At 50.2% G+C, this 13,330-nt stretch overlaps 2 protein-coding genes across 4 annotated transcripts; one reads left to right on the top strand and one right to left on the bottom strand.

The window, feature by feature from the left end:
• Positions 1–383: 383 nt before the first annotated feature.
• Positions 384–1,331, top strand: LOC122375112 (gamma-glutamyl hydrolase-like). The gene has a single exon (XM_043354307.1). The coding sequence runs from the start codon at positions 384–386 to the stop codon at positions 1,329–1,331; it is 948 nt and encodes a 315-aa protein (XP_043210242.1).
• A 1,473-nt stretch (positions 1,332–2,804) lies between these two features.
• Positions 2,805–13,156, bottom strand: LOC122375113 (ras-related protein Rab-2-like). 3 transcript variants are annotated; one of them, XM_043354309.1, is made up of 7 exons: positions 12,959–13,144; positions 10,574–10,645; positions 10,217–10,284; positions 9,606–9,781; positions 8,919–9,099; positions 7,380–7,478; positions 2,805–3,580 (listed from the first exon to the last, which is right to left on the bottom strand). In XM_043354309.1, exons 1-6 carry the CDS (start codon positions 13,002–13,004, stop codon positions 7,380–7,382), a joined length of 642 nt encoding a protein of 213 aa, XP_043210244.1. In that variant the 5' UTR covers positions 13,005–13,144; the 3' UTR covers positions 2,805–3,580. The 3 variants fall into 3 exon arrangements, with proteins under 3 accessions (XP_043210244.1, XP_043210246.1, XP_043210243.1); XM_043354308.1 differs by lacking the exon at positions 2,805–3,580 and having other exon boundaries at positions 6,701–7,478; positions 12,959–13,156; XM_043354311.1 differs by lacking the exons at positions 7,380–7,478; positions 8,919–9,099; positions 9,606–9,781; ... (1 more) ...; positions 10,574–10,645; positions 12,959–13,144 and adding an exon at positions 4,580–6,340.
• Between the last annotated feature and the right edge of the window lie 174 nt (positions 13,157–13,330).

Raw genomic sequence — 13,330 nt, 5'->3', positions numbered from 1 at the left:
ATGAAGAGCTAGCTTTTCGACACCTCCTCCGATCCCGTGTGACCGCGTCCACAAGTGTTCCAGTGTCAGAGGCCGTCCTTGAAGTTGGCCGACACAAAGCTGTGATGACTGCGCGCTGTTCGGAGCTGTAGGCCGCGCCGCTATCGGGCCGTTCCGGCGCGTCTGGAGACGTTCCCACGGCGGCGTACGAGGGCACGAGCAGGGTACCCTTACCGTGGCAGTGGCACTTCTAGCCGATCCGCCGTGCCGCGCGCGCTGACCGCTCGCGTGGCTGGTACCGCTCCTCCTCTGTCTGCCCCGCTCTCCGTGACCTCCGTCCGTCTCTACCGCACCGGCTGCCGATCCCCTCCGTACCTACCCGTCGACCAGGAAAACACACAGCTATGTCTCCCTCACTGCTGTTGGTGCTCTCCGCGGCCGCGCTGTCCGTCTCGGCCAACGACCGGCCTATCATCGGCATCCTGGCGCAGGAGACGACTCCCGACATCGACGACCTGTTCCCGGAGCTCAACTACACCAGCTACGTGCAGGCGTCCTACGTACAGTTCGTGGAGTCGGCCGGCGCGCGCGCCGCGCCCGTCTTCATCCACCGCTCGCAGAAGTACTACGAGGACATGTTTTATCAACTCAACGGCCTGCTGCTGCCCGGAGGCAATAGCCAGCTGGACTCTGAGGGCTTCGGCGCCGCCTCGCGGGCGTTCTGGGACCTGGCGCACGCGCACCCGGAGGTGCACTTCCCCATCTGGGGCACGTGCCAGGGCCACGAGGAGCTGGCGTTCCTGGCCGGCGGCGCGGAGGTGATCGAGGCCTGTGACGCCGAGAACCAGCTGGTGGCCGTGAGCCCCGAGCCGGCGCTGCTCGAGAGCAGGCTGTTCGCCAACGCCACCGCCGAGCAGCTGGCGCTGTTCACGGTCGAGCCGAACGTGGTCATGTTCCACTCGAACTGCGTCTCCCCGGAGAGCTTCTCGCGGCTGGCGGAGGAGTTCCGCACGCTGGCCACCAACACCGACCGCCAGGGCGTGCCGTACGTCTCGATCGTGGAGCACCGCCAGCTGCCCATCTACGGCGTCCAGTTCCACCCGGAGAAGGCCGCCTTCGAGTGGTCCACGCTGGAGCGGGTGGACCAGGTGCCGCACTGGGCCGACGCCGTGGAGGCCTCCCAGTACCTGGCCAACTTCCTGGTGGCTGAGGCGCGCCGCAGCGAGGCCGTGTTCCCCAGCGAGGCGACCGAGCAGGCGGCGCTCATCTACAACTACCCGGCCTACTTCACCGCCGCGCGCGGCTCCACCTTCCAGATGTGCTACTTCTTTGACGACAGCGAGTACATGTGAGCAGGGGGCCGCGCGGGGAGAGGTTCAGGCCGGGGCGCCGAGCGGGGCTGTGCGCCGGACGGTACGGGAGCCGGGCACACGGAGCCGGCGCACGGTGGTCGGCACTGAGCGGCGCTGGCTCAACAGCAAATATAGATGTGACGGCCATCAGGCAGCGGTTATCGAAACAATGCAAATTATAGGTGCACAGAGAAAAATGGCAAGTTTCCTCATCAGAATACATGCAAATAACCCATGATGAGCATTTCGAATCCCAACAGTAGCACCTAAGCTGGATAAAGTTTTGCGTGGCAAATAGGTAGGTACCTACGTGTTGCATTGGCCCTCTCATCACTGAACGGTGCTACACGCATTAGTCACGACACCAATCAAAGCGATTTTTTTTTTTACAAAACTCGGTTATCGTCGCGACCTCATCGCATTCCGTGCTTTTGAGACTCTCAGTTGGAACGTGTCTTTGTATTCAATACATCAACTCATAGCCAGGCGCTACAATCTGGTTGTTTTGCGCCCATCATGGTGAATGTAAGCGTGAGATAATGACGAGCTCCGACCTCCTGTCGCATCTCTCGTGATTCCGGGGCGTACCGTTCGTAGCCCTCTGAATGCTAACTTGCCCTATTTGGCCCTACGCCCTCGGTCATTTCCCACTCCCAGCCTCGGCTACTCCTAGGATCTTCCACCAGAAACAATTATCATTCAGCGTTTTCCAAATTCTGCTTCCTCCGATACACATCTTCGAGTACCTGCAATCTACAAACAAGACACATCTCCCTCAGCCCTGACCAACCTGACTCAGCCTTCAGTGTCATCAGCGCAGTGGAGAATAGTGATGGATAGTGCCACCTAGCGACTAAATCCAAAACTAATAGTTACATAGCTGAAGATGGCTGAAGGGATCTGCGGGATTTTATGGCGATGCGAGATCGATGGGGATTGGGTGTTGATGTTATCTTTAGTGTCGTATCTTATATAATTGTTTAGTAGTTCTTTTCTCTCATTTTCCTTGCTTTCCTAATAACGCAAACGCACGAGCCAGCGGGTGTGACCGCCGAAGGCTCCTTCAGCCACCTAAGAGACGCACCAAAGCTTGTGCTTACCGTCGCGCCGCTAGATGTCCCTAGTAACAAACGCCTGAAGTTAGACTGTGCCGCGCTACCTCGATCAGAATAGGGGGTGACTGGAGGCGGGCGGCTGCCTCAGACGCGAGAAGCTTTTCCCAAGTATTCTCGAGATGGGCCTTTTTATCGACACGTTAGCTTCACGTTCAGGTTCACGCCCATATATGGCCTTGCCTTCACGTAAAATGGAGCACAGCAAACTGGCAGAGTGACCGAATGTTGAAATGCAATGGAACCTAGCCAGCGTGTTGGGTGATTATTAGGTACGGATAAATGTCACAATTTCAGACAGCATGATCGTTGATCGAAGATTGAAATATGACCAGTGGCGAAGGATTGCAAAGCAGTCGCAAAACATACACCAACTTTTATTGGCATACCGTCAAATTCAAACAGAAATGACACGTCTTCGGTCCTATACCACCTAGCAATTGTAGAAACGAATGGATCAGAGACACACAAAGCAACACTCTATAGAACAAGAGCCGACGATCACTGGAACAAAAACCCACGCTCCATTCATACCACAAACAGCAACGCTAATGCCAACATTGTACATATACAATTCGCACGTCCGTTTAAAACGTTCCCTTTCTCAACACTGCTCCGATAAAGTGAACCACACCCGACGAACGAACAGCGGGAGGTCACCAAACCTTCCCTGTCACCCACTCACACGCCACACATTCAAACAGCAGAACCTGCTGCGTTTCCTGTCGTCTCGCCGGGCAGCTGCACACTGACGCGGCGCTTTTGGACGCCATCCGCGCTGTCGCCGGTCTCTGTCGTCTGTGCGGCCGGGCCCGCGGCGGCGGCGGCCGGGTCGGCGCCCTGCTCGGCCGTCGTCTCGGCAACCGTCGCGTCCTCCTTGGCGCCCTCCGCCTCCGCCTCGTCGGGTTTCCTCAGTCCCAGCCGGACGGCCAGCCACACGCCGAACGCCACCAGCCAGTCGTAGATGGCTATGGCGGACAGTCCGAGCAGGAAGCTGACGGAGGCGCACAGCTCCGACACCATGTTGGTGAAGTTGTAGTTGAAGTGCTCCTTCACCACGTCCACGATCGGCGAGATGGTCAGCGAGATGCCGTAGTTGGTGCCGATCGACTTGCTGCCCAGGGAGAGGATGCGTACCTGGAACAGCGCCCCCCGACCGGCGGTGTGAGCACGCGCCCCGTGTCCATCCCCTCTCCGCCGACTGAGCTAAGAATGCCTGCCAATACTACCGTTAAAGGGACCCTCCCACCTTCAAAAAAGTTTATGGATTGGCATGAAAGTGATGTCGCTCGGTTCAGAAAGAGCGAAAACGAATATCTACCAAATTTCATCGAAAAATATTCACCGGTTTTCAAGATATTAGACTTTTACTTTTATTTACTTTTTTGGGATCTCCGCTGTTTCTAGCGACTTTATTTTAGAAGTGCGGCGTTGGCGGCAGATGTTGCGCGCAAATAGCATGTACCACCGCGTGCTCCAAAACGTTTTAGTCAAACATTTAAAAATCGTTAGATATCTGCGCTGACGTCACACATTCAGAGGGGTATTCCTAAGCATTAGCCCCTCTGAATCAAAATGCTGCAATTTTGAAATTCAATATTTCCGATTTAAGGCATTTCTCGATGTTGTGAGTGCCGAAACCGGTAATTGTGAGCCAGGGACCCCATTTTGGCTATCTCAACTCAAATCTAATGTTAAGGTGGGAGGGTCCCTTTAAGTAAGGCTGTTGTACGGTCACATGTAGCGTTAAGGTATATAAATTAGTCGCCGCCTGCCGTAACTATTTGTGGGCTCTCCCCACTGTTTGACCCAGAGAGGTCAACAAAGGTTAGGAGCCTCAAATCTGCGCGAAAGATTGTGACCAAACCAGTTGAGCTAGAACGCTGAAAACGGCACAAAACTCGTCCGGATCTGAAAGACATGCCCCATTATCCGTTTTACCTATAAATATCACCGCACGGCCTGAGGTCATTGGTGAATCATGTACAAAGCTTGCACAGCAGATTTCGAATATACGGATAGGCACAAAAGAAAACACATCGTTCGGCAGCCCATTGAACGTCATACCATCTGGGGCGAATCTGGACTGAACATGAGTAATTTCGACGGACATTACAGTATAATTATAGTACGTACCCTTGAGGAGTGGCACGACTCCAAGCAGTTTTGCAGACAGCTTTGAACTTTTAGTTTTTGCCTGATTTTAATGTTGCTCATAAATGCTTCTTGAGCCGTGCTTGCTTCAAGCATCATAGTTGGGTCCAAATCACTGCACTTCGGCAGACTCGCAAACTGTGCCAACAGTTGGGGCTCTTCTCGGAACCGCTCCATCCACGGGAGGGTACAGTTGATTTCATCCAACAGTCCCTTGTAGACGCAATGCTTGCGGCATGCCATTTCAGAGTTGGTCTCGCTTACTTCGCAATTTCTTTTCTTGCTCCTTTGTCTTATAAACATTGATTTCTTTACCAGAAGGCGTTCACGCGAAAAGGCATCAACACTAAATTTAGCATTTTGCTTGATAGTTGAAATTTCTGTGAATGGTTCGTCTTTATTGAGCACAAATACGTCTGCGGCCTTGTATCGGGAAACAATCACATGCCCTAAGTCGACAGCCTTCCCTGTGGTTACCATCGAAAACGCTGGTCTAAATTTCACGCTGAAAAACACTTGCTTTTTTGCCATTTCCTTATTCAGTGTAAAAATGGCACATCCCAGATAGATTGGACTCAATATAAGCTCACCGACCAGGGGTGGCTGGTCGCCTGTCGCATTTGTCTTTTGTGGGGATGGTAGCCAGGCATATATTTTCATGTCGTTTTCGGTCATGCCTACATTGACATCCAGTTTAGGTTTTCCCATAGGGATGCCATCGATGAGGAATTCCGCAAAGGCTACTTGAAGGATGTACTTTTGAGCTTCCCATAAAACATTGGGTGACACATCTTTCCATGGATGTACGTGGCGGAAGTAGCTTTGATAGAGTTTCGGCTCCAATGTGTTGTCTAAGTAGAAATCCTCAAAGAATGGATTCTTCTCTTCATCTGAGATATTCAGGCTTTTGATGTGTTCTTCAAAGTTTTTGTTGAATTTCGCCTCAAACAAAGTTTTTAAATATGTATCGGTCATGAATGGCCGGAAGCATATCGCAACTTTGAACCACGTATGAAGTTGGGGCACTCTGTCTTTGGTTTCAAGTATCTGGCGGTCAGAAAGTTTTGCTAAGCTTGCGGTGGCTACCGCTAAGAATGCAACTGATGCGAAGCAAATGACCCAAAATTGAGTCACCACAAATATGCCCTTCCATGTGTCTTGCTTTGAACGCTGCTTTTTTACCGCATGCTTTCCACTTCTGTTTTGTTCTTCCTTTGCTGTATTGGGATATTCCGACCTTTCTCTTTCGAAGCGACCACTTCGATCAAAATTTGATGCTCCCCCTGTATATGTGCTGTATGAAGACATAACTTACGAAATTCTAGCACTGATAAGACTTGAATTTTTAAACGGCTAGGACAATGGTGGCGGTCTCAGGGTTCATAGTGCAGCATGGCAAACAATATTTTTAGATAGCTGACAATGAGACGTCTGGATATAACACGGTCAAGTAATCAACCATCAATTAAGCACACCTCTTATTTCGTTGACCGATATAATAGATTCATAATATACGAACTTGGATTGACCTTCGTAATCTGGAACGGCACTTTTATAGCCTCCAAGGCTATATAACTCAGGCCGTATATACTATAGCCGATAGAACTCTTATTATAGTCTCCCAGATGTTTGAGATCTGGAAAAATGGACAAAAGACAAAACCAAGACAAAACATTCTCACGCACGTGCATTAGATGAAATGGCGACAGTTGTTTTCCTAAGCCATTGTGTGTGGGTGTAGCTGAAAAGCAAGAGCAACCACGAAGCTCTTCTTTCGTAGCGCTCGACTTGGCTATTTTCCAAAATTTTGTTGACTGGGGAGGAGGGACTTTACGCAGTTCCTTACATCTTCCGATCAGTATGGTTCGATTCTTAGCATTCGACCAGGGTTCGAGTCCAGGGAATGTCATACAACTTGCAATTCCGTTGGCCTCGATCTTGCTGATGACCAGGTCAGCAATCGATCATGCTCAGGCCAGGTAACTCAATAGGCCGATCAATGTAGAATTGTTCACAATAAAGATCATGTTAAATTGTTCACGGCTTTGGTGGTCAGTAAGCATGCTACGTGAAGCTCCGGTGTTGGTTATATCACTGATCAAACTGGTTAATCATATACTTTATTTTATATTGAACAACCAATTCTCCTCATAGACAGACCAGACGCAGACGCGCGCGCGATGATGGCGCCACCGCGCAGCAGCGGCAGCCGGGGTAGTTACCGACGGTGGAAAAGGGGACGTTGAAAAAGCACGGAGGTACGGGTCGAAAGGCGATGCCCCAAATGAAAGACACGCACACACATTCACACACAAATAGGAGGCGCAAAGCATTCACACGGGATATAATTTATAGTAAGACTTCACGCCCGTTGACTCTTCCAATAACAACACCCACGCACACAAACAGAGCACACGGCCGGGAGGGCAGCGCGCTGGCCGGCGCGCCGTGCCCGCAACTAATCACAGCTAACGCTCACACGATACGACACCCCCGCTGGAATGTCGTCACCGCCGACACGCCGCTGACCCGATACTGATTGCAAGTAGCCCGAGAGGCGGCCGGCGGCGGGGGCGGGGGCGGCAGGGCAACCCACCGGAGCGGGCGCCTCAGACCGCCCGGCAGACTCACGCGACGATTAATTACGACTAACAATAATTGCCGCGTGCAAACATAAACGACTGCGGTGTATAGCTGTTACTCAAACACAAATATGTACACCGGACAGTGCCGGCGGCGGGCGGTGTGCGCGGCGCGGGGGGGGGGGGGGCAGGTGACCGACCTAGCAGCATCCGCCGCCCTGCGAGCCACCCAGACCTCCGGCCGCCATACCGCCGGCCGCCGCCGGAGAGTGCTGCGGGCCCAGCTTGATGCCGTTCGCCTGCGAAAAAAAAGAATAAGAATATGGTTAGACGAAGTGGGGCTGGGGTCGGGCTAGATAAAATGGCTGGGGCGGGTCAGCTAGGGACAGGCTAAAAGCAGGGTAGCTAGGGACGAGTTAAACGAAGGGTGGCTAGCAACAGGTCAGCTTGGTAACCCTTGGACGCTTGAGCTGCTTTCATCGACAAATAACCCCGAAAGCGCGCTCGTTTTGCAGAGACAGCCGAGTTTGAATAAACATCGTGAACCAGACGATGACGGCGACTGGCACCACAGCGCAGTAGAAACAACGCCACGCAATAACGCAAAAACGAGGCATTAAGATTTAAGACGCAGCACCTTCAGAGCTGTTTTTAGACCGTGCCAAGTCGGAACGCTCGAAATGAGTTTTCTCAAGCAAATGATAATGACGACGCGTCCTTAACCCTCGCCCGTATAGGGGGGGGGGGGGGGTCGAACGGACCCCCCCATGGTTTTCGCGAATAACTCGCGTAAAAAGCGGCCGATCGCGACGAAACTTTCAGTACCCTCGCGGTAATCAATTTTACACCTACTCTGAAAATTGCATGACCCTGACCCCAATGACCTTTGACCTGTGACCTTCTTTTCGAGACCATGTTTGGCCGGAATCGCGATTCGACGTATGTCGGCTCGCATTAGCCGCGCGTTTGCAGTCTTTTCGTGGTTTCAAGCGTTCAAACATGTGATATGATGTTGCCCCCATGCGTTAGGGTGGGTGTCAAGGTCACCTGAAGGTCAGGTCAGGTCATTGACCTTTGATGACCTCGGTTCACTTTTTGGAGTTTTACATGTTTCTAGGCCAGTTTTTGCAGCTGAATTTGAATTTAGCAACCATTTGAACATTTACGAAGTAGTTTTGGTGCCTTCGTAACATGTTACGAAGCTGTCAGAGGCGGTTGACACCTACTAGGAATACCCGGCAGGACCCCTACTGGTTGACCTGACCTGACCTGACCCGACCTGGACTAAATGCATGAAGACATCATCTGTGATCAAAACTAACATGATAGTCGTGATCAGCACCCCGAAAAACCCCGTAGCAGCCACACTTTACGACGTTCTAACAGGTTCCGATTTTCCCGACTTTTGGGTCATTGACCTGACCTGCAAGGTCAACCAATGACCTAGGACCTTAAAATTAGGTATCATCGGCTTCCTCTCGTCACGGGCAACACGCTAGCTCGATCAGGGGCGAAACGGCAAGGGGGGGGTCCAACGGACCCCCCCCCCCCCCCTTATACGTTCGCGGCTGGAAAAACACCAATACGGGCGAGGGTTAAATAAACTTAGCCACCGTTAATCATGCTCTTAGAAAACTGGTCTGTAACATTAGGCCTCGACATCGAACCATCTCCGGTAATACCCGAGCCCAATCACATCCCTCTCCCCCCTTCCCCTCCTCCCCGCGCGCCAGCCGTACCTCGTTATTGATATCGAACACCCCCTCCTGGATCTTCTCGTAGATCTCCTTAGCCGTGTTGATGAACGCCTCCTCCACATTAGCCGCCGTCTTGGCCGACGTCTCCATGAAGATGAGGCCGTGCTCGCGCGCGAACGCCTCGCCCTCCTCGCGCTTCACGTCTCTCCGCGACTCCAGGTCGCTGGCGGAACACAGGGCAGAGGTCAGTCACGGGTCACAGTGACAGGTCACACACAGGTCACAGGCCAGGGGCAGCCACGGGTCATGGGTTACGCCATGGAGAGAGATCACAGGTCACCGATGGGACACGCACAGGTGAGCATCTTCTGTAGAGCGCCGGGTCAACAGCGCTGCTTAGATCTGTACAACAAACATCACATAAAAACAACAATTGTAAACGTGCCAACAGAGGCCATTGACCTTCGATATAATGGTGGGGTACTCCGCAGGCAAGAAACAGCAACGTAAAATATTCTCCAATTTCAATACAGACACTTCGCAAGCTTGCAAAATAAGATGTAGCGTACTGGAATATATATCGTCTACAGAGACCACCGTCAAAGATAAAAAGTACGAGGAACCCCCTAATTAGCTTTGGCGAAATCCCTCCACCGCCATCTCTCCGTGTCCTGTCCCTCCCCTCCCTCCAAGCCCGCCGGCCGCGGTCGGCGCACACACATGACACACCTCTTGTTGCCGATGAGCATGATGACCATGTTGGAGTTGGAGTGCTGCCGCGCGTCCTCCAGCCACGTGGTGAGGTGGTTGAACGTGTCGCGCCTAGTGATGTCGTACACGAGCAGCGCGCCGGCCGCGCCGCGGTAGTAGGAGCGCGTGATGGACCGGAACGCCTCCTGACCCGCCTGCGGGCCACGGGGGGAGGGGTCACCGGCCGGCCGACGGACGGGTGGGGGGGGGGGGGGCGATGAGATGGCGCATGTGTGTAATGTGAGCGATTGCATGGGAAGGTCATTCCAGCCAAACAGGAAAAAAGTGGATGATGATCGACTGGATGTATAGAAAAGAAGATTGTCAACTGAATATAGCAGACAGAAGTCGTGGAAGTAATTTTCTTCAAACGGAATCAGCTCAGCATGGGAATATGCGATATAAGGGCGAAAAAAAAAACAGCAGGCATATGTCAATCCGGAACTCCAACGTGTTCACGCTTGCCAAAACAGAAAAGCCACTAACTAGCTGGCTATTACAGTAGTTAGTCAATAGTTCTGCCCGTTATAACCGGACATCCCGGCCCATATGGATCAATAGGCAGCCCGTATCCGGTGCCGAGCCCTTACCGTGTCCCAGATCTGCAGTTTGACTTGTTTGCCATCGATGGTAATCATGCGGGCGCCGAACTCCACGCCTGCGACACACAGAGAGGCGGTCAGCGGTGTGGAACGGAAAGGAACGTGGATGGTTGGATGGTGAGACCAGCTTCCACGCCTTGGATTAAGTCACATGGACAGACCGTCGATATCATGGGTTGTTGGAGTTTTGGGGCTGTCAATTCAGCTCATTATGATGCAGCTGGCTACCAAGTGCCCTTGTAGAGATATTACATTTGCTGAGTTGTGATTCAACAAATTGAAATGAGTGACCAATGACTATTGGTCCATTGGTCAAGGTAAACATTAGCAGCAGCAGACGCTTACCAATGGTCAGGTCGTGTACAGGCTGAAATCTTTTGTCTGTGAACTGCAATAGGAGGCAGGATTTGCCCACACCTGTGAAACAGAAACAGTAGTGAATGAAAGAGCAGTCAAAATTAGCAGTCAGCTCAAATGACTGTTTCAGCAGTCATTTCAAATGACTGCTTCAGCAGTGATTTCAGCAGTCAATCAAAAATAAGTTTTATTCACTTCCTTACTAAAACTTGACATATTTTTCCCCAAGTCTTAATTGCTTTTACTAACATACTAGTACAAGATGATAACACCTTGATCTAGGGTAGTCTTCAGTATTGAAACTTGTAGCTCTTTTCCAATAGTATGTACACCTTCTTCATCTTTTACTAAATACCAAATGGGGATCATTGAAAAGTTTACACTAAGGTGACTAATTTTAACCCGCGCCCTGGTGTGGGTCTGAGCCACCTTCGCCCTGGTGGGGGGGGGCCAAAATGACCCCCCCCCGTCTAACTCGAAAACGAAGAGGGCTAGGAAGACGCGGAAAAAAGCAAACGAAAGCCCATAACAAGTACGTTCGAAAGTATTTCGGTCATTTTTTCGCTAAGGTCAATATTGAGGTCGCTAGAGGTCATCATAGGTCAAATTTCAGTGTTTTCGGTGTTGCCGGACATATTCCGCTGTAGCTCGGAAACTAGAAGAGCTAGAGAGCCGCGGAAAAAAGCAATCGATAGCTCTTTTCAAGCTCTTTCGCCAAAGTTCGTCAGATTTGACCTCAGCTCAACGGTTTGGCCTACAGAGGTCATGCAAGGTCAACTTGGCAAATTTCGTTGAAAATGTTTTTAACTATAGCATGCATTCACGAGAAAATAGAGAAACGATTCATGCACCATCGTGCTTGGCTCGTCGAGACGCGTCGAATGATATATAGTTTGACCTCGAAAGGTCATTTTGAAAATTTGACCTCAGGTCAAGGTCATGACCTTACCGAAATAGGTCATGCTGCATATCATTCGATCCGCATTGACGAGACAAACACGATAAACGTCGAACGGAGTCTCTATCTCTATTCAATAACAAGTAAGTGCAGAAAAACCGCTGGTGACCTCTGGTGACCAGGGAGATGACCTAGCGTGACCTCAGCGAGGTCACAAGCAAATGGTTTCACATGGGCTGTGATTTGCTGACCCAAGACACTTCAATAACGAAATATAGGAACAATCACGCCCGATTTAGCTGAAAAACAACTACTTTTCGATTCTCCCATTGACTTATAATGGGGAGCAGCGATGACCTGACCTGACCTTAGGTCACATTTATAAAAAATCCGAGATAGCCATTTTGTAGAGCTGGGTGACATCTTCAAGTACTGTAAATTTTACATCAATCGGATAAAAGCTGTGCCTTTGAGAGAGCTTTGAACTTTTTTAGAGGTGGTGTCAGTTTTGGTGACCTTGTGACCTGACCTGACCTGACCCGAACCCCCCAAAAAAGGACATGATGTAAAAATGTTGAATAAACAGCTATACAAAGTTTCAGGGCGCTAACTCAAGTGGTTTCTGAGTTATCGCTGAAAAACCACAGGGGGGGGGCCAAAATGGCCCCCCCCCCCACCAGGGCGAAGGTTAATTGGTAATTGACATTAATTACTTAGGAAATTATTTTGTAATGATTTGCAGAAATTTGCAACACAGGTCGCTGCATGGGGGGGGGGGGGTACAAATGCAATCCATTGTGATGTAAAACAAAACAAATTATGGAAAAATACATCAATAGTTTTTTGTGAGATTTAAGAGCCCTCAACGCAAAGAGGGTATAGATAGCTTCTATTGTAGGTATAGGCATTGTACATTCATTAGGGACCTACAGACATAAATATTCAATAGCACCATGTGATTTTTTTTTTAAATAGCACCTGTTGGTTGCAAATTATGTACAAATTGTTAAATTATTAGACATATATGTAACTATGGTCAGAGTACTGGAGGCAGTAAATACCAGCCAAAACAAACAAAAACACCCTACCAGTGTAGGACACCTAGGTACCTACAACCTTGAACCGCTGAGCTAATGACGCAACCAGAACACATTGTTTTAGGGATAAATTACACCTTGATGCTTATAGCAGCCAAATCATTGAGAAAATGGGTGCAATATGAACAAGAGCCACTTGTAAATGGGGACACCACCCTTCCGAGACTACGTTATAACTCAATGCTGAATCCATGCAAAAGAAAATGACCAATTCTCATCCATTGTGTTAACTAGGAATATTGCATTTTAAGTAAGTTGGATTCAGTAGACAGCCCCTCATGATGAAAACAGAGCACCATATGCAACAAAATGGCCATTGGCATCCACGGACCAGTAGACATAAGCGGCGCATTCACGAACAAAACGATTAACTCTTACCTGTGTCGCCTATGATAATATACTTGAAAAGATATGCATAAGACATTCTTGGTTCTTTGTTTCACACCTTCCCTGAATTCAAACCTCAATAACTGCGAGGATTCTCACAAAGAAAACAAATAGGGAATGGCGCAGCAGCAGAGACTACGCAGCAAACGTCTCCGTGATACATCAACACAAAGCCTGAAACAGCTGATTGGCCCTGATGGAGGCTTCGAGATGAGGCTGCTATTTCAAAATTCGCCGATTCATTCCAAGTGTCACCTTGTTTTTCCCCGATCATTGTGAAAAATATGTCGTTTTAGTGACTAAGTAGACTAAGAGGATACAGAAAAAGACTTAAGCGTAATTTCTTGCCGATGTCTTTTGATT

The sequence above is a fragment of the Amphibalanus amphitrite genome, unplaced genomic scaffold (assembly GCF_019059575.1).
Source record: "Amphibalanus amphitrite isolate SeventyFive unplaced genomic scaffold, NRLGWU_Aamphi_draft 001778F_arrow, whole genome shotgun sequence".
NCBI lineage: Eukaryota > Metazoa > Arthropoda > Thecostraca > Balanomorpha > Balanidae > Amphibalanus > Amphibalanus amphitrite.
This window is presented reverse-complemented; position numbering and strand designations above follow the sequence as displayed.

Bases quoted from the DNA above. Each gene is read 5' to 3' on its own strand.
- LOC122375113 (XM_043354311.1), bottom strand. From the start codon at position 5,905: ATGTCTTCATACAGCACATATACAGGGGGAGCATCAAATTTTGATCGA. The intron at 3,581-4,579 runs GTACGTACTATA...GCGCTGTTCCAG, and splicing joins AGTCGTGCCACTCCTCAAGG to GTACGCATCCTCTCCCTGGG.
- LOC122375112 (XM_043354307.1), top strand. From the start codon at position 384: ATGTCTCCCTCACTGCTGTTGGTGCTCTCCGCGGCCGCGCTGTCCGTC.